Source organism: Parasteatoda tepidariorum, chromosome 5, assembly GCF_043381705.1.
Source record: "Parasteatoda tepidariorum isolate YZ-2023 chromosome 5, CAS_Ptep_4.0, whole genome shotgun sequence".
NCBI classification, from domain to species: domain Eukaryota; kingdom Metazoa; phylum Arthropoda; class Arachnida; order Araneae; family Theridiidae; genus Parasteatoda; species Parasteatoda tepidariorum.
This window is the reverse complement of record NC_092208.1, coordinates 11,549,188-11,570,536: the sequence shown is the minus strand read 5'-3', so window position 1 is coordinate 11,570,536 and position 21,349 is coordinate 11,549,188. Positions and strand designations below refer to the sequence as shown.

At 29.3% G+C, this 21,349-nt stretch overlaps 1 protein-coding gene across 1 annotated transcript in view; it reads left to right on the top strand.

The window, feature by feature from the left end:
* The window catches only part of LOC122272056 (long-chain-fatty-acid--CoA ligase 6-like), a gene marked incomplete in the record, with an annotated part of 122,862 nt that extends 112,438 nt beyond the window's left edge, over positions 1 to 10,424 (top strand). Inside the window, 1 exon segment of the mRNA XM_071180997.1 lies at positions 10,097 to 10,424. Coding sequence (XP_071037098.1) covers positions 10,097 to 10,258 — 162 coding nt within the window.
* Between the last annotated feature and the right edge of the window lie 10,925 nt (positions 10,425 to 21,349).

Genomic DNA, 21,349 nt, shown 5'->3' with positions numbered 1-21,349 from the left:
GTTTTGTAAAAAGAACTAGTTTTGCCTCCTGTGTAGTTTTTTGCCTTTGCGCTTAAACACAACCCTTTAAACCTTATATTCCTATACAAAATTACAATTGCTTACGCGTACACCTTCCTAGTTTGCGCCGTGATTGGCGAATCACCCTGTTTCATACGCAAATTATGTATATTTACAAACTTATTCTCAATGCATAATGAGTAAATATCGGTAAATGCGTATAAGTATTACAAGCATTGTGAATTGTTTTCTCAATCAATACCAATTGGTTTTAGGATTAGCGGCTATCTATTGTAACCTTTGTAGCCTTGTAGTCTTCAGTAGAATAACTATATTTTTTACGATATATATATATCATAAAATTATTTAAAAAAGGAGTTATAGTTTCGTTGTTTTACGGGAATTCTAGATTTGGTAACATACTTCGCTAACGAAGGAGAACATTCGTTCTTGAAAAAGAAACAACTATATTACGTTGCAAGAGTATTGGATTTGATTGGACTACTAAAAATGGTTCGTCTTCTGCTGATACGCTCTTAACACATCAAATGTAACAAAAAGAATTTTTATTTTGTTTCGCTGTAAGAGAAATTATATTATTCTTTCATAAGTTTCTTTAAATGCAAACACAAAGTTGTATATATTTGTTACGATTGTTAGAAATCATCTATATTATATAAAACGCTAATACGTACGTATGTATGTATCAATAAAACCGATGATATTTCTTTTCTCGCCCTGGCAACAATTTTCATTTTTAATTGATTGGATTCGGCGCGCAAGAGCACGTAGTGAGCAAAATTTAGGTTTAGAATTGCTTCAGAGAAATTTGACTTGTTAACAATGACTTAAACAAAAAGTTTTATTTTAACTGATAAATACTATATTATAATTTTAACTTTTTCTATGACTATACTCATTTTCTTACTCTTTGTTTTTTATACATTTTATATTTTTGTGATAAAATAAAGAACTTATAGTTGTTCTGCTTCTGAACACTGATGAAAACGCAAAATGATGGGCTTCATCAACAATCAAAAATATATACATTTATTTTACAAATTCCATATTAGGGTGGCGCCATTCAGAGAATTAAAAATATCGGTAAATGCGTATAAGTATTACAAGCATTATGAATTGTTTTCTCAATCAATACCAATTGGTTTTAGGATTAGCGGCTATCTATTGTAACCTTTGTAGCCTTGTAGTCTTCAGTAGAATAACTATATTTTTTACGATATATATATATATCATAAAATTATTTAAAAAAGGAGTTATAGTTTCGTTGTTTTACGGGAATTCTAGATTTGGTAACATACTTCGCTAACGAAGGAGAACATTCGTTCTTGAAAAAGAAACAACTATATTACGTTGCAAGAGTATTGGATTTGATTGGACTACTAAAAATGGTTCGTCTTCTGCTGATACGCTCTTAACACATCAAATGTAACAAAAAGAATTTTTATTTTGTTTCGCTGTAAGAGAAATTATATTATTCTTTCAGTTTCTTTAAATGCAAAAACAAAGTTGTATATATTTGTTACAATTGTTAGAAATCATCTATATTATATAAAACGCTAATACGTACGTATGTATGTATCAATAAAACCGATGATATTTCTTTTCTCGCCCTGGCAACAATTTTCATTTTTAATTGATTGGATTCGGCGCGCAAGAGCACGTAGTGAGCAAAATTTAGGTTTAGAATTGCTTCAGAGAAATTTGACTTGTTAACAATGACTTAAACAAAAAGTTTTATTTTAACTGATAAATACTATATTATAATTTTAACTTTTTCTATGACTATACTCATTTTCTTACTCTTTGTTTTTTATACATTTTATATTTTTGTGATAAAATAAAGAACTTATAGTTGTTCTGCTTCTGAACACTGATGAAAACGCAAAATGATGGGCTTCATCAACAATCAAAAATATATACATTTATTTTACAAATTCCATATTAGGGTGGCGCCATTCAGAGAATTAAAAATATCGGTAAATGCGTATAAGTATTACAAGCATTATGAACTGTTTTCTCAATCATTACCTATTGGTTTTTTGGATTAACGGCTATCAATTGTCAACTTTGTAGCCTTGTAGTCCTCAGAAGTTCAGCTCTATTTCTTATGATATATATATCATAGAATTATTAAAAAAAAGAGTTATAGTTTCGTAGTCTTACGGGAATTCTAGATTTGGTAACATATTTCGCTAACGAAGGAGAACATTCGTTCTTGAAAAGGAAACAACTATATTACGTTGCAAGAGCATTGGATTTGATTGGACTACTGAAAATGGTTCGTCTTCTGCTGATACGCTCTTAACACATTAAATGTGAGTTAAGAATTTTTATTTTTTTTCGTTGTGGGAGAAATTATAATATTCTTTCATCAGTTTCTTTAAATGCGAATAGTAAGATGTATATATTTGTTACGATTGTTAGAAATCATTTATATTAATTCTTATTGCTTCTTAATTCATTATTACTGTTAATAAGAAAGCAATCAAAAAGGGGATTATGCAATATCACTTCAAGAATTGGCGATGTTGATGTACAGTTTGAAAGTAATTGTTTTATTTTTTCTCCTGGCAATTTTGAATCTCTTATTTAATGAATAAATTTCGGTATTGCGCTGTATATGTCATCGGCTAATTGGAAAAATTGACTCTTTGCAAACTGCTGACGTCATTTGTTAGGTTTATAAAAATGAGTTCCTTGGGTACATTGAAAAGTGAAGTCAGCAATTTTCAAAGTGACCCATTAGTTCCTAAGGCTCTTCTACTGTGAGTACTACTTTGTACTCCAATTCAAGTGACATAAATAAGTTTTATTGCAATAAATAAAATGTGTAACTATGCCTTAAAAAAATCTTTAATTTGCAAAGTCTGGGAATAACAGCACAACGAATTTGCAACAGCGTAAAGCGTAAATGCTTTTTTAATTAAATTGCAAATAAATTATTACTTTACATTCTTTTTAACTTTTATCTAATTAGATAATATTTATTGCTACTATTTAATCAGTTTTATCTATTTATTTATTCACCTATTAGGTTTATGAAGCCTACGGGCAAACTGAAACTACTGGACCTTGCACGTTAAATATTGACAGTGACAACTCTTTCGGTAATATTAATTTATGTTTTTTAATAAAAAGTTTTCATCATACGAGAGACCTCCATAAAGCTTAATAGATTTTGATTTAATAAACGGATATTCATGAACTAGAACTCAATCTCAATGAATCACATGGAAGTCAATCTCAAAGTATTCAATCTTAAATATAGTAATAATTAATTCAGACGATATTCGTTACGAAATCGAACAAAAATTGTACTTTCTCAGAACAAAAAATTCTTTTTCTTTCTTCGATAAATTCGAATCTTTGATTCTCATGGACTCTTTGACTCTATTATAAGCGGATATTCATGAACTAGAACTCAATCTCAATGAATCACATGGAAATCAATCTCAAAGTTCTCAGTCTTAAATATATTAATAATTAATTCAGACGATATTCGTTACGAAATCGAACAAAAATTGTACTTTCTCTGGACAAAAAGTTTTTCAATAAATTCGAATTTTGACTCTCCCACTATGGAGGGTGGCCACAATAAAGTACCAGAGAATGGTCGAAAGTTTACTTGCTCTAATGATTTATTTACTTATTTATTTAGCTCACTGTGTCTTTGCATTTAATATATTCACTATTTTCTTTAATTAAAAGGGCATGTCGGTATACCAATACCAAGTAACATGTTAAAACTGGTCGATGTTCCTGAATTAGGATATTTCGCAAAAGATGGAGAAGGTGAAGTAAGTAATACTGTTACATACTCCTTTTTAATACAACGTTGCTCAAAATTAAGATTATAGCACTAGTTTCCGAGCTTCAAGTTGTCTTTTTGAAAACAGAGAAAAAATTAATGTGCTCTGTTTGAAATGTACTTCTCAGAAAACAAGTTATTCCTCCCACCTAATTTTAAAATTAGTTGCAATGTTTGTCAATAGATGGCACTGGAACAACTATAAAATGCATTTTACGATTATAGCACTTTTAGAGCTTCAAATTGACTTCTTAAAGTAACACTTGAAAAAACGTTGAAGATTTATGTTGTCCGTTTATTTAAAGTTAATTATTAAGGAAAAAATGTCAATAGAAATGCCATTTCCACTTTCATGGTTTTTCTTTCGCTGAACGCATACCTCGATCAAATTCATTGGGTTGTAGCGTATCAAGCTATATTAAAGAACTGTTCAGTTTTTTTTATAAAAAACTTTAATTTATAAACAACACGAACAGTAACAAATATGAATTACCCGTAACGGAATAGTAAAAAGATCATAAAACAACAAGAAAAACCCGTAACGGGATATAAGGAAACTCAAATTCCAAACAAAAACTAATCTAAAGAAAACCAACAACTCTGTCGTTTTAAAAATTGACTTCTAATTTTATCGTCTGATTTTCTTTTTTTAAATTTATCTCTTTTTGAGTTTATTTTATTTTATTTATGCTTTTGCCAGCCCGTTATTTTTAAATACTTTTACCTTTATTTTCGCATTTGCAAACCAATTATCTTTTTTATATTTTTAGACTTTATAAGGTGCATCAATTGATATAGATAAATCTGTTCTAGATTCTTAATGCAGTGCTTCTTCTTCCGATCTCGAATAATTATGCGTAGAATGTTTTTTTTTCTGCTGAATATTATAAAAATTACCGATTATTTTTAAGCATTAATTAAAGAAAATAGGGAAGAAATTGAAGTGTTCTGCTTACAGTGCTCAGAAAACTAGAAAACTAGTTTCTGCTCAGAAAACTAGAAATTCCTTCTACTAAATTTTAAAATTAGTTGCAATATTTGTCAATAGATGGCACGGAACAACTATAAAATGCATTTTACGATTATAGCACTTTTAGAGCTTCAAATTGCCTTCTTAAAGTAACACTTAAAACGTTGAAGATGTACGGTGTTCGTTTATTTAAAGAAAATTATTAAGGAAAAAATATCAATAGAAAGGCCATTTCCACTTTCATATTTTTTCTTTCGCGGAACGCATACCTCGATCAAATTCATTGGGTGCACCAATTGATATAGATAAATCTGTTCCAGATTCTTTATGAAGTGTTTTTTTCCGATTTCGAATAATTCTCTATAAGAGTGCTTTTTCCTTCTAAATATTTTAAAAATTACTGATGATTTTTAAATACTTATCAATGGAAAACGTGGAAAACATTCTGTTTACAGAGTTCTTCTCAGAAAACCAGATAAACCCTTCTACTAAATTTTAAAATTAGTTGCATTGTTTCTCAATGGCATTTTTCGCATAGCGTAGAATATTTTCAATGTTTGTCTGAACGTTTTGGTCATGAAACATAATTTACAAGATTTAAATCATATTTTATTTAGATGCCTTTAGACTGTACAAAAGGTTTCCCTATATTGAATATTTTAAATTGCATTAATTTTTCATTTCAATTAGAAACTCCAGTTAATCCAGTCAAACTAATTTAAATTTTTAACTAGTCCATCACTTTCTAAAAACATGCGAAGAGAAACAAATTCTTAAAATATTTCCTTTAAGTGATAAATCTATACTAAATATTGTCTTATCTATTAGATGCTGAGCTCTAAAAAGCTATACATAATACTATTGATGAAGGTTAATTTGCTGATTTGTTTTTAGTTGTGTGTGAAAGGATACAATGTGTTCAAAGGATACTACCACGATGTAGAACAAACAGAAAAAACAATTGATGAAAAGGGATGGATGCACACTGGAGACATTGCTATGTGGACACCGGTAGGCGATTTTAACAAGGATTATACAATATGTTTTAAACTAGCCGGAAGATTATCAAAATTCCTTAATAAAAAATGGCTGAAATTAAATAAACACACACTGGCGACATTGCTATGTGGACACCGGTTGGCGATTTTTACAACAAAATTTTAACAAGGATTATGCAATATGTTTTAAACTAGCCGGAAGATTATCAAAATTCCTTAATAAAAAATGGCTGAAATTAAATAAACACACACTGGCGACATTGCTATGTGGACACCAGTTGGCGACTTTTACTATAAAATTTTAACAAGGATTATACAATATGTTTTAAACTAGCCGGAAGATTATCAAAATTCCTTAATCAAAAATGGTTGAAATTAAATAAACACACACAGGCGACATTGCTATGTGGACACCGGTTGGCGACTTTTACTATAAAATTTTAACAAGGATTATGCAATATGTTTTAAACTAGATGGAAGATTATCAAAATTCCTTAATCAAAAATGGCTGAAATTAAATAAACACACACCGGCGACATTGCTATGTGGACACCGGTTGGCGACCTTTACTATAAAATTTTAACATGGAATGTACAATATGATTTAATCTAGACTGAAGATTATCAAAATTTATTAATCAAAAATGGCTGAATTTAAATAAATACACACTGGAGACATTGCTATGTGGACACCGGTTGGCGATTTTTATTATAAAATTCTAACAAAGAATATACAATATGTTTTAAACTAGCCGGAAGATAATCAAAATTTATTCAACCGAAATTTTCTTCAAATATTAAAAAAAAAATTCAATAAAATTTTCTTAAATATTAAAAAAAAATCAATAATTTTTCATAAATATTCTAAAAAAAATTCAATAATTTTTTTTTTCAAATATTAAAAAAAAAATTATGTTTTAAAAAAATATTAAATAGCCAAGGAAAAATCAGCTTCATCAGCTCACACGATTATATCTGTAAAAAGGAGTGCTTTCTAATATTGTATCAATATAGCCAAAGCAAAATATATCAATACAATAGTGTGAGGNTTGAAACAATTTCAACTTTTTATTTTTTTATAATTCAAATAACTTGCACATATTGTGGGATAAACATTATGTGGCTTGTTTATTAATATACTTCTTTTTGGCGAAATAATTCTGTCACACACTTCAGATTTCTTTCTTCTGCGACGAAATTGAACCTTTTTTTCAATTGCACATTGTGCTGCACACTTCGTCTGGCTGTTAAAACAGAAATGTAGTTAGGTTGCTAGGTACTTTATTTACGTCGCACTAGAGCTGCACAATGGGCTATTGGCGACGGTCTGGGAAACATCCCTGAGGATGATCCGAAGACATGCCATCTTAATTTTCATCCCCTGCAAAGAGGATGGCTTCTCCGGTTTGGTAGTCCAACGGCCTGCGCACGAAGTCGAGCACTTGACGGTAGAACAGTTTAATAAGCACCGATATCGTGCACACTCGGTCCCTACGCAGACTGATCAAAGTGGTCACCCACCCACTTACTGACCGCAGCCAGTGATGCTTGACTGCGATGCTCTACTGGAAACCGTGTCTTAACGATCAGTCTACTGCACATAAATGAAAAAAAGACATTTGTGTTTCATATCACAAAAATGAAAAATAAAAACGTTTGTGTTTCGTATCACAAAAATGAAAAGAAAAACGTTTGTGTTTCGTATCACAGAAATAAAAAAATAAAACAACTTGTCAGCGCAAGGGCGTCTCACGGTGGACTTATCATTAAGACACGACTCCCAGTAGAACACCAAGCATCACTGGCTGCGGTCAATGAGCGGGTGGGTAACCTGTGAAGGAATCGAGGGTATGCGGTATTGGTCCTCCTTAAACTGTATTACCGTAAAGTGCTCGTCTTCGCACTCAGGTCGTTAGGCTACTGAAGTGGGGGGGGCATTCCCTCTCCAGAAGATCGAAATTGTGATAGCATGTCTGCGGATCATTTTCAGACATGTTTCCCTGGCCATCGTCAATAGCCCATTGTGCAGCTCTAGTGCGACGTAAATGAACTACAATTTGCCAGCACGAGGTATAAATCTAAGTTTACATTTGTTTTTGTATCCAAAAGTACTATTATTAAAATTAACTTTTTTTCATGAAAAAGTTAGATTATGTTAGACTATCAATAACAAATCCATTTTTAATATAAAAATTGAAGAGGTCAGTGTTAAAAGGGGGTATGTTACAAGTCTGGACTTTCGAAAAAAGCCAAAGAAACTGCGTCTATTCTAGAAAGATCGTTTTAATTGTTTCCAAATTTTTGGATTCTCTTCTTTAAGCAGTTTAAAATATTACTCGGTAATTGTTAATCGGATATGCCAAAAGTAGCAAAAAACTTAGTTTTGTAAAAATGTTATGTACCCCTTTTTAACATTGACCGCTTCAATTCATCCCAATACTCATTTTTATCAAGTCTTATTGACTAATTGACTAATCTATTGAGTAATCACCTATTGACTAATCTATTGAAAACGTGCAAAGATTGAAAGTGGAGAAACAAAAGAGGTAAGAACAAAATCAATTGTCTTAGGTGCAATCTGAGTCAATTAAGTGGTTTAATTTTCAGCAATACTGTTTTATATTTTAAAAACTTGCTTCTTTAAAAGCCGCGATGGATCAGTGATTAAGGCACTGGACGGTCATTGTGATGAATAAATCAAATTAAAGTGAATAAAGCACTAAATGGACACTTCTGGTTCTGAAAACAAGAACAATCCTCAATATCCAACCTCAAATTGCACTAGCAAATACAAATAGAATTTTGTGTTTCGGCACTGAGAAAGGCTCTTGTTTACGTAAGCGGAACTGCTGTGTGTCCACTTTTATACTATTTTTGTGCTTTAGTTGCGTAGTTTAGTTTTATCATTTAATTTTGTGTTTCGAGCCTTGAGGAAAGTTCTTGTTTACAGAACTGGAAAGGTAGCATTCCCTTTTTATATAGTTTTTTGTGCTTTATTCACGGTTTTTAGATTTATCATTTAATAAAATTTTAATTTTTTGGGTTTAGTCATGAGGAAAATTCTTGTTTGCACTACTGCAGTGTGTCCATTTTTATGCAGTATTTTGCCTTTTTTTTTCATATTGTTCAGCTTTATCATTTAAAAAGATTTCAAAATTTTTTTTGTCTTTTAGCGTTTAGGAAAGTTCTTGTTTACAGAACTGGCACTGTAGCATTCCCTTTTTATACAGTTTTTCGTGCTTTATTCGCGATTTTTAGATTGATCATTTAATAAAATTTTAATTTTTTGGATTTCGTCACTGAGGAAAATTCTTGTTTACACTACTGCAGTGTCTCCATTTTTATGCAGTTTTTTGCGCTTTTTTCATATTGTTCAGCTTTATCATTTAAAAAGATTTTGAAATTTTTGTGTTTTAACGTTTAGGAAAGTTCTTGTTTACAGAACTGTAAATGTAGCATTTCCTTTTTATACAGTTTTTTGTACTTTATTCACGGTTTTTAAATGTATCATTTACTAAGTTTTAAATTTTTTGTGTTTCGTCACTGAGGAAAAAAATTGTTTACTCAACCGGAACTGTAGTGTTGTCCATTTTTATGCAGTTTTTTACGTTTTTTTCATATTGTTTAGATTTATCATTTAAAAAGATTTTATAATTTTTGTCTTTTGAAGTTTAGGAAAGTTCTTGTTTACGGAACCGGAACTGTAGCATTCCCTTTTTATGCAGTTTTTTGTTCTTTATTCACGGTTATTAGATTTGTCATTTAATAAGATTTAAAATTTTTGTGTTTCGTCACTGAGGAAAATTCTTGTTCACACTACCGGAACTGCAGTGTGTTCATTTTTATGCTTTTTTGTGTCTTTTTTTCACATTATTTAGCTTTATCCTTTAAAAAGATTTTAAAATTTTTGACTTTTGGCTGTTAGGTAAGTTCTTGTTTACAGAGTTGAATCTATAGAGATGTCCACTTTACAGCACTCTTTGTGCTTTATTCACATTGTTTAGCTTTGCCATTTAATAAGATTTATTTTATTTTTTTTGTGTTTTGACTCTTAGGAAAGTTATTGTTTACATGTTGATCCCGAACTGTGTGTCAAATTCTACGCTATTTTTTTAGCTATATTCGCATTTAGCTTTACCTTAATAAGATTTAAAGTAAATGTCACATAAAATAATTTTAAAAACATGCAGAAATCTGAAAAAAATCAGTACAAATGCAAATATAAAAATATTTTTGCCGGTAGTGTTGTAAAAAATAATCTTTATTTGTCCTTAATAATTATTTTTTACTCAATTTTTAGGTAAAAAAAATTCATTTGCATCCTTATCTTCTAACTCTCCAAGATGATCATCTTACCCCGACTCTGAAAACGAAAAGGACTGTATGTGAGAAATATTTTTCCAAACAAATCGAGTTCATGTATTCAGAAAACGACAACTCTCCATCGCTGATGGATCTATAGATACTATAGAAATGAATATATAGTTATTGCAGCATTTGTTGATCTCATTTGTTTCGTTATAACACCTAAAATTTAAAAGTATTTAAAGAGTTAAATATGTTTTGTGTATCTCTTAATAATCCTACATATATTACAATAGGAAATAAAAACTAATAACTGATTAGTAGTCACCTGCGTTCCGTTAAGTTATTGTTTTAGAAGAATTTACCAGATAGCAAAAAAAGATTTATTTTCACTCAGCAAAAACCTTTTAATGTAAACCTGAAAAGGTTTTTTATGCAGTTTCTAATCTTTAAACGAGATCTGTGAAAATCTGCTCTATTCTACACACATTACCGAAATTCAAAACCTTGGAAAAAAACCTTCTATATAAAAACCGGAAAATCGAGGTTGTTTTAGGATTTTCAAGCGTGAACAAAAATCCTGAAATAAAGCTAGTCTTAAGGTGAAATAAGCTTAAATGTAGGTAATTTTAAGGGTTTCTTTTCGCAACGTCTTGTATGCTCAAAAAGTAATTTTTAATCCTTTTAAGATGAAAGGTTTAAAACTACAATATTTTTGCTTTATTGAAAAAAAGGTTTTTTAGTACAAACATTTTCGTGACAAAAAAAGGAGAATTCCGATACAAGGTTATCGTAAGGTTACATGCTTTCTGGGTTGGTATCGAAGGGATATAAAAAAAAATTTATTTCCCTTTCGTCAATTCCATAACAACGGAAAGAAATTTAATCAAATGTCCTCTGAATAGTCAAATGTCCGTCTTGTAAAGGCAATCTATTACCGAGAAGAAAATAAACTGAGTTCAGATAGAAATTCGCCAAGATTAATGTTGTATAAATTTAAATTATTTTTGTAAGGTTATTTACATCAAATTACTTACCAATGGAGTAGTCTAGCTACATGTGTAAAATCCTGACTACCAAGAAAGTTGGCGCAATTTCGCCAACTTAAAATCAAATGTCCTCTGAAAACTTAAATGTCTCTCTTGTAAGAGCAATCTGTTGCGCAGGAGAAAATAAACTGAGTTCAGATAGAAATTCATCAAGATTAATGTTGTATAAATTTANGTTTCCAAATTGTTGGATTCTCTTCTTTAAGCAGTTTAAAATATTACTCGGTAATTGTTAATCGGATATGCCAAAAGCAGCAAAAAACTTAGTTTTGTAAAAATGTTATGTACCCCTTTTTAACATTGACCGCTTCAATTCATCCCAATACTCATTTTTATCAAATCTTATTGACTAATTGACTAATCTATTGAGTAATCACCTATTGACTAATCTATTGAAAACGTGCAAAGATTGAAAGTGGAGAAGCAAAAGAGGTAAGAACAAAATCAATTGTCTTAGGTGCAATCTGAGTCAATTAAGTGGTTTACGTTTTAGCAATACTGTTTTATATTTTAAAAACTTGCTTCTTTAAAAGCCACGATGGATCAGTGATTAAGGCACTGGACGGTCATTGTGAAGAACTAGGGTTCGATCCCCAATGGCGGCTTGAAGCCCACCTAGCTTCAGATCGATGGGTACCAGCTTGTCTGGGAAGTAAAGGTGGTCTGTGCGCAGTGCTGACCACATTGCCACATTCCTATATTAGGTCACGAAACTGTGCAGCCCTAACCTCCATGATCCTTTTGGCCTACAACGGGCTGTTGCGGAAATGCGCCGCAAACCACGCACACTTGTCTCTCTCATAAATAACCAAAAACCAAATGAAGGTAGGGAATACTTTGTGTGACATATGAATAAAACAAATTAAAGTAAATAAAGCACTAAATAGACACTTCTGGTTCTGATAACAAGAACAATCCTCAATATCCAACCACAAATTGCACTAGCAAATACAAATAAAATTTTGTGTTTCGGCACTGAGAAAGGCTCTTGTTTACGTAAGCGGAACTGCAGTGTGTCCACGTTTATACTATTTTTGTGCTTTATTTTCGTAGTTTAGTTTTATCATTTAATTTTGTGTTTCGAGCCTTGAGGAAAGTTCTTGTTTACAGAACTGGAAAGGTAGCATTCCCTTTTTATACAGCTTTTTGTGCTTTATTCACGGTTTTTAGATTTATTATTTAATAAAATTTTAATTTTTCGGGTTTCATCACTGAGGGAAAGTCTTGCTTACACTACTGCAGTGTTGTCCATTTTTATGCAGTTTTTTACGTTTTTTTCATATTGTTTAACTTTATCATTTAAAAAGATTTTAAAATTTTTGTCTTATAACATTTAGGAAGGTTCTTGTTTACAGAACTGTAAATGTAGCATTCCCTTTTTATACAGTTTTTTGTACTTTATTCGCGGTTTTTAAATTTATCATTTAATAAGTTTTAAACTTTTTGTGGTTCGTCAATGAGGAAAAAACTTGTTTACATTACCGAAACTGCATTGTTGTACATTTTTATGCAGTTTTTTACGTTTTTTTCATATTGTTTAACTTTATCATTTAAAAATATTTAATAATTTTTGCCTTTTGAAGTTTAGGAAAGTTCTTGTTTACAGAACTGGAACTGTAGCATTCCCTTTTTATACAGTTTTTCGTGCTTTATTCACGATTTTTAGATTTATCATTTAATAAAATTTTAATTTTTGGGGTTTCGTCACTGAGGAAAATTCTTGTTTACACTACTGCAGTGTGTCCATTTTTATGCAGTTTTTTGCGTTTTTTTTCATATTGTTCAGCTTTATCATTTAAAAAGATTTAAAAAATTTTGTCTTTTAACGTTTAGGAAAGTTCTTGTTTACAGAACTGTAAATGTAGCATTCCCTTTTTATACAGTTTTTTGTACTTTATTCACGGTTTTTAAATTTATCATTTACTAAGTTTTAAGTTTTTTGTGTTTCGTCACTGAGGAAAAAACTTGTTTACACTACCGAAACTGTAGTGTTGTCCATTTTTAGGCAGTTTTTTTTCTTTTTTTTTCATATTGTTTAGATTTATCATTTAAAAAGATTTTATAATTTTTGTCTTTTGAAGTTTAGGAGAGTTCTTGTTTACCGAACCGGAACTGTAGCATTCCCTTTTTATGCAGTTTTTTGTTCTTTATTCACGGTTTTTAGATCTGTCATTTAATAAGATTTAAAATTTTTGTGTTTCGTCACTGAGGAAAATTCTTGTTCACACTACCGGAGTTGCAGTGTGTTCATTTTTATGCTCTTTTGTGTCTTTTTCACATTATTTAGCTTTAACCTTTAAAAAGATTTTAAAATTTTTTACTTTTGGCTGTTACGTAAGTTCTTGCTTACAGAGTCGGATCTACAGAGAAGTCTACTTTACAGCACTGTTTGTGCTCTATTCACATTGTTTAGCTCTGCCATTTAATAAGATTTATTTTATTTTTTTGTGTTTCGACACTGAAGAAAGTTATTGTTTACATATTGATCCCGAACTGTGTGTCAACTAGTTCTGTGTGTCAACTACGCTATTTTTTAAGCTATATTCGCATTTAGCTTTATCTTAATAAGATTTAAAGTAAATGTCACATAAAATAATTTTAAAAACATGCAGAAATCTGTAAAAAATCAGTACAAATGCAAATATAAAAATATTTTTGCCGGTAGTGTTGTAAAAAATAATCTTTATTTGTCCTTAATAATTATTTTTTACTCAATTTTTAGGTAAAAAAAATTCATTTGCATCCTTATCTTCTAACTCTCCAAGATGATCATCTTACCCCGACTCTGAAAACGAAAAGGACTGTATGTGAGAAATATTTTTCCAAACAAATCGAGTTCATGTATTCAGAAAACAACAACTCTCCATCGCTGATTGATCTATAGATACTATAGAAATGAATATATAGTTATTGCAACATTTGTTGATCTCATTTGTTTCGTTATAGCATCTAAACTTTAAAAGTATTTAAAGAGTTAAATGTCTTGTCTATCTTTTAATAATCCTACATACACTACAATAGGAAATAAAAACTAATAACTGATTAGTAGTCACCTGTGTTCAGTTAAGTTATTGTTTTAGAAGAATTTACCAGATAGCAAAATAAGGTTCATTTTCACTCAGCAAAAACCTTTGAATAAAAACATAAAAAGGTTTTTTATGCAGTTTAAGTGTAAACCTTCTAATCTTTAAACGAGATCTGAGACAATCTGCTCTTTTCTACACACATTACCGTAATTCAAAACCTTGGAAAGCAACCTTCTGTATAAAAACCGTGAAATCGAGATTGTCGTAAGGTTTTCAAGCACGAAAAAAAAATCCTTAAATAAAGCTTGTGTTAAGGTGAAATAATCTTAAATGTAGGTAATTTTAAGGGTTTTTTTCGCAACGCCTTGTATGCTCAAAAAATAATTTTTAATCCTTTTAAGATGAAAGGTTTAAAAACTACAATATTTTTGCTTTATTGAAAAAAAGGTTTTTTAGTACAAACATTTTCGTGACAATAAAAGGAAAATGTCGATGCAAGGTTGTTTTAAGGTTACATACTTTCTGAGTTGGTATCGAAGGGACATAAATAAGTTTACTTCACTTTTCTCCATTCCCAAACAACGGAAAGAAATTTAATCAAATGTCCTCTGAATAGTCAAATGTCTCTCTTGTAAGGGCAATCTATTGCGCAGGAGAAAATAAACTGAGTTCAGATAGAAATTCACCAAGATTAATGTTGTATAAATTTAAATTAATTTTGCAAGGTTATTTACATCAAATTACTTCCCAATGGAGTATTCTAGCTACATATGTAAAATCCTGACAACCAAGAAAGTTGGCGCAATTTCGCCAACTTAAAATCAAATGTCCTCTGAATAGTCAAATGTCTCTCTTGTAAAGGCAATCTATTACCCAGGAGAAAATAAACTGAGTTCAGATAGAAAGTCACCAAGATTAATGTTGTATAAATTTAAATTATTTTTGTAAGGTTATTTACATCAAATTGCTTACCAATGGAGTATTTTAGGTACATGTGCAAAATCCTGACAACCAAGAAAGTTGGAGCAATTTCGCCAACTTAAAATCAAATGTCCTCTGAATACTCAAATGTCTCTCTTGTAAGAGCAATCTGTTGCGCAGAAGAAAATAAACTGAGTTCTGATAGAAATTTGCCAACATTAATGCCGTATAAATTTAAATTAATTTTGTAAGGTTAATTACATCAAATTACTTACCAATGGAGTATTTTAGGTACATGTGCAAAATCCTGACAACCAAGAAAGTTGGCGCAATTTCGTCAACTTAAAATCAAATGTCCTCTGAATACTCAAATGTCTCTCTTGTAAGAGAAATCTGTTGCGCAGGAGAAAATAAACTGAGTTCAGATAGAAATTTGCCAATATTAATGTTGTATAAATTTAAATTTAAATTATTTTTGTAAGATTATTTACATCAAATTACTTACCAATGGAGTGTTTTAGGTACATGTGTAAAATCCTGACAACCAAGAAAGTTGGCGCAATTTCACCAAATTAAAATCAAATGGTTTCATATTGTGACAAGTGCATATTTAATAAGAAAGAGAGAATTAAGTTAACTTTAAAAACTTACTGAAATCAAGGTTTTAAAAATATTCAATTAAATAGATTAAGGCACAGGTTTTTATAAGTAACATGTAAAATTTTTATAAGTAAATAACTGAACATGAAAGTATTCATTATAATAAAGAAAAATTCATTATTATGGCAAAGTTGATCGTCAGGTTTTTACACGTGTACCACATTTTATAATTAATAAAAAAGCATTAAATTAGAATATGAAAAAAGGAGTTTAAAATTTTCGTGGTCACTTTGAAGTGCAGATTTTTAAAATTTGATTTAATGATCCGATTATCAAAATGAACTTAATAGTTCAAAAACATTTCTCTAGCTATTAGGTATACTAATTCAGATCATTTTTAACTAAGATACCAATACTTCAGATACTAATTTAAATCATTTTTAACCAATCAGTTTTAAATGAAAAAAAAAACAAAATTTGAAAGAAGTAGGACAAATAGTTCTTGAGAAGCTAATGAATATAGTTTTTTTTGTACTGATCAACGATAAAAATTTTAAATTAGCAATAAGGGGTCCAAGCATTCGACTGCCCTCGCATTTAAAGTAATTGGAACAATAATTTCAAACTTGAAAGAAAAATTCTAATCTGTCAAAAAAAAATAGCTATGCACGTTCAGAGAAGGTACACTTTTGTTTGCTATTTTGCAACTTAAAATATAATTATCTCAAATTTATTGGCAAATTCTTGGAAATCACTAATAATGCATCTTTGTAAGTGATAATCCAATCATTAGCTCAAAAGCTATTAAGGTATTCTGTTTTATTTTCACACTACAGGGTCTAACAAGATGATAGATGTGGCACAATGTGACCTGATTGCAACGTCAGTGTAGCTCATGTTCTAAATATACATAACGTCATTTATCTTCTTTTAATATTGACCTATAATTTTAAAACTTGGTCAAAAAGAAATAAGGCAAAAAGTATACCCTTATATTAGCGCTAAATAATTGCCCAGAAACTTTGCAGTTTTGGACAAAATTGGTTATTTTTGAAGTTTTTTTTAATATTTCTAGAGATAATGGGAATTTTCGGAAACCCTTGTGCTCATATTTTAATATGAAATCAATTTTCATTGCAAAAAGTTATACAACAATCTCTTAGTGTCCAATCTAATGTAAGCCTATTATACAGAAAGATTCGACCGACAGATTCAGAGAGGTGATAAATGAATTAAACATGCGATAGAAATGAATTAAACATGAATTAAACATAATAGAAATGAATTAAACATAACCCTCTCAACATGCTATGTTGAGAGGGTTAAAATCGCAAAACCCCATACTGGCTGACAACATGCTGAAAAAATATTTTTAAAACTACTACCAAGTGTACTACAAAATCACTTAACCGCAAATTATTGATTCTGCCATCGTTATATAACGACGTAAAAAGGATTCCTGAAATCGGACTGAGATCAAAAAGGGTTTTATCCTCTTACAAGATAAGCAGCCTTTTCTTTACCATAGTAAATGCAATTTCCAAATGCTAAAAAGAATAGGAAGCCTATTATTAGGAAACGACGTTGCGACAGATTTAGCGTTACCCAGGGTGCACCACGAGGAGGCCTGCCGCATTACACCCCATTTTTTTTTTCTTTTTTTTTTTTTGAGACAGAGTNAAAATATAACAAAAAATTCTTTTTTTTTCAAAATATAACAAAAAATTCTTTTTTTTTCTTTTTCACGCATTACTGATAAAACATATTTTAAAAAAAAAAAATTCTTTTTTCTTTTTCTTTTGCAAAATATAACCTGATTTTTTTTTCTCTTTCTGATGCATAATTTATTATACGTATTAAAAACAAGTTTTAAGTAGTCTTAATTTTTTTTTTTTTTTTTTTTTTTTTTTTTTTTTTTTTTTTTTTTGCAAAATATTACACGAATTGTTTTGTTTTTTTTACTTTTTTACGCATAATTTATTACATATTTTTAAAACAAGTTTTCTAAAATAGTCTTTTTTTAGCAAATATTTTAAAAAATATACACGAGTATTTTTCATACTTTTTTACGCAGAATTTATGAAGCGCATTGAATGCAAATTTTCTTAAATAGTTTTTTTAAACAAAATATAACAAGATTTTTTTTACTCAAAACAATTTTCAACATTTCTCAACAAAATACATTTTCTATGATCTTTCGGAATTCCTTGAACCTTTTTCCTTTTCTTTATATTGTGTATTCAGTCAATCTTTCTTAAACACATCAACAACCGCTCTTCTGTTAAAATAATAAATTCACATGAATTATAATTTCTTCGCACGAAGTTTGTTTTGCTATCAAATTCAATCAAATTAAAAAATGAATTATTGATATTAAATTATATAATAATGCGAGTTATCAACATGGGACAAAAGTTTATAGAGAAAATAAAGCCGCAGAATCAGGACAATTAGGAACTGTTCCTAATTATAATTAACATTAATAATTTCTAGGGGAAAAGGTAAATCTATAAATGTTATATGCGTTGTTCATTTGCCGTAATTATTACAAATCTCCAAAAATTTAACAATGATAAAAGAATCATTTAAATTTACTTAATAAAATACTTTCTCGCATTGTAAGATTTACATTTTGCATTCATGATTTTTTTCCCTCTCAAAACAATGAAAGAAAGACGTATCTTCTTTTAAAACTTAGCTTTCTTAAAAAAAACTTGCAATTTTTGTAAAGTGCACGTTTCACAATGTATAAGTCGTTAGTCAACAATGCATTACTTCTCTTTGCATGAATACTGCAGAGTAGGCCAGTTTCTAAGTTGTCAAATAATAAATAACGAGAGAAAAGATTTAAATAGTTTTTAAACCTGTGTTTTGTTTCTAATAAGTATACTTGAAGTCTGCCCCTTCCCCCAAGGAACATTTTGCCATCTTGAATTTATTTGTTGCAGGGGTGTCAAAAAGGGTAAAACTTAATCATTATAAACAAAAGACGTACTGTTTGTTTTCTTTTTTTACGAAAATAAAAGAATACCCAAACCAAGTCAATAGGACTAATAATTCAGAAATGATTAGAAATTTAGTAGGTGTGAAGTGTAAAAAAGTAAAATTTTCAATCTTACCTATATATCCACCATTTTAGAAGAAGAACTTCCTAAACCAACCATAGAAATGACTGATAGATTCAAAGAATCCTTCCTTCTTTTTTACTCTTTTTCTCGCCGTGGTTTCAACCACGGACTCTACAATGATTTCAACACTATCTTTTCTGTAAAAATTATTAACATCACACCAATTAGGAACTCTTAATAACAGGGTGTTTTGTTATAAATAAATCACTTTAGTATAAATATATTATTTTTGATAAAATACAACAAAAAATGATCGTAAATGTTTATGCATGTTTTAAGTGAATGGCCAATGACTGATAGCTCAATATTATATAACAGGGAAATAGTTTAAGTTGATGTTTAAAAGCTTGTGTATCATTGGTGTAGTCTCAATTATAAACAAAAATTGTTGTTTACATACTGAAAAAAATATCCAATTAGTCACGATTCAATATTTATTTTAACGAAAAATTTATCTTATTTCATTATTTCTGCAAACCAAGGTGTTTTGTTATATAATTAAACCACATCATCATAAATAAATAACTGCAACAAGGTGAGTAACTAACCTGAAGTCAACGAATTATTAATAAGTACCGTTTCTTATTTTAAAAAAAGGTTTGTTTATTTGTAATTTACAGGAAAAGATTTAAATCTATGATTGGTATATGCCTTAAAAAAATTTGTCTTAATTATTATGTGTCCCAAAGCTTTTATCAATCTACAAAACAATCATTTAAATGTTTATGGTGTCATTAATGTTAAATGTTATATCATTAAATGTTATGTTATGTCATTAAATGTTAAATCACAAAAAGTTTATGGTTACTATATGCCAATGGTCAAGCACTGATAGGTTAATATTGTATAGTTGCGGAATAGTTGAAGTAGAAGTTTAAAAACTTGTGTATTATTGATGTAGTCTCAAATATAAACAAAAATAGGTTTTATTGATATTTTTTAGCAGTCTGAAAAAACATGCAACTAGTCAAGATTGAATATTTATCTCATTAAAAAATGTTAACAAATCCTATTTCGGAAGATAATTTTTTTAAATTTAAACATTATTAATTTGGTAAGTAACATTAAATTCCTCTGTCATATGACTGCATGTGTAAATATAACAGAGTTTTCGCAACCTGGCAAAATTTACAGAATGATTTTAAATGATTAATCAAAGAAATATTCCATTTGTCGATACGGTCTTTCCCATACAATAAAAAAAATTAAAAATTTAAAACCTAATAATAAAATAAATAGGAATCTTGTTTAAATTAAAATAACGAATGAAAATATCTCATTTCACGCATACATTTAATATTTGTAAATGGTGAGAGCCCCGTACTTTAAATGCCGTACTCAAATTACTATGCGCGTCAAGTGTGAAGAAAAATGAGACTTGATTTCAATTTGATAATATGTTGCACTGACGTATTTTTTTAATCATTAGCGCAATAATAATCATTGAATTGCATAAAGAGTTAATTACCTATCCAAAACACCATAACTGGTTCGCTCATACAATCCTTTTTCAAGAAGATCGAAGTCTTCATCGACCCAATTCATAGAACTAAAATTATAAAATCAAATAATGAAATATACTTGTATACATTGAAAGAACAAATATTTGCAATCTGATTTTTTTAATAAAAAAAATATATATAAATATTAAGAGCTTACTATTTTCATTGAAACGGAAAAAAAAATTTCTTATATTAAATATGTCAGAAGGGGAAAAAAACTTGATTGCAATTAGATAAGAAATTCCACATACTTTTTTTAAATCATTAGCACTGTACTGGTAGAAATCTGCACTAATTTATATAAAGAGTAAATTGTCTATTATTAGCCAAAACACATATCTTCATATAATACTTTTTGAAAAAAGAACGAAATCTCCATTTATCAAATGGACTTTGAACATTATAATGGAAAATTATAAATAAAAAAATTTTCAAGTATTTGATGAAAGAAAAATTATTTAAAACCTCATTTTTAGGATAAATTAAATATATATTTACTTGAAGGGCGTATTACGTTAAATGACTCGAAAAAAAGTAAATTTAGATTCATTTTATTAAATATTTCAGGAGTGTAAAAATGTGGATTGATTTCAATTCGGTAATAAATTCAACAATTTTTTTTTATATCATCAGAACCATAAAGGTTACATCATTAGCACAATACTGGAACATAAAATGTAAATGACATATCATTAACCAAAACATCATACCTGGTATGTTTATACAATCCTTTTTCGAGTAGATCAAAATCATCGTCATCCCTCTGGACGTGATACGAACTAAAATTAAGAAGAAAAAAAATCAAATATACTTGTAATCATTGAAAGAAAAACTACTTACACAATTAAATGTCTGGGAGAAATAAAAAATATTTATAAAAACACATACACAACACACACACACATATATATATATATATTCACCGCTGTACTGAATGTCCGAAATATTTGTTATATCGAATTTTATATTAATTTATTCGTTAATATTATTATATTTAATGCTGATAGTCAATGCTGCTGCTA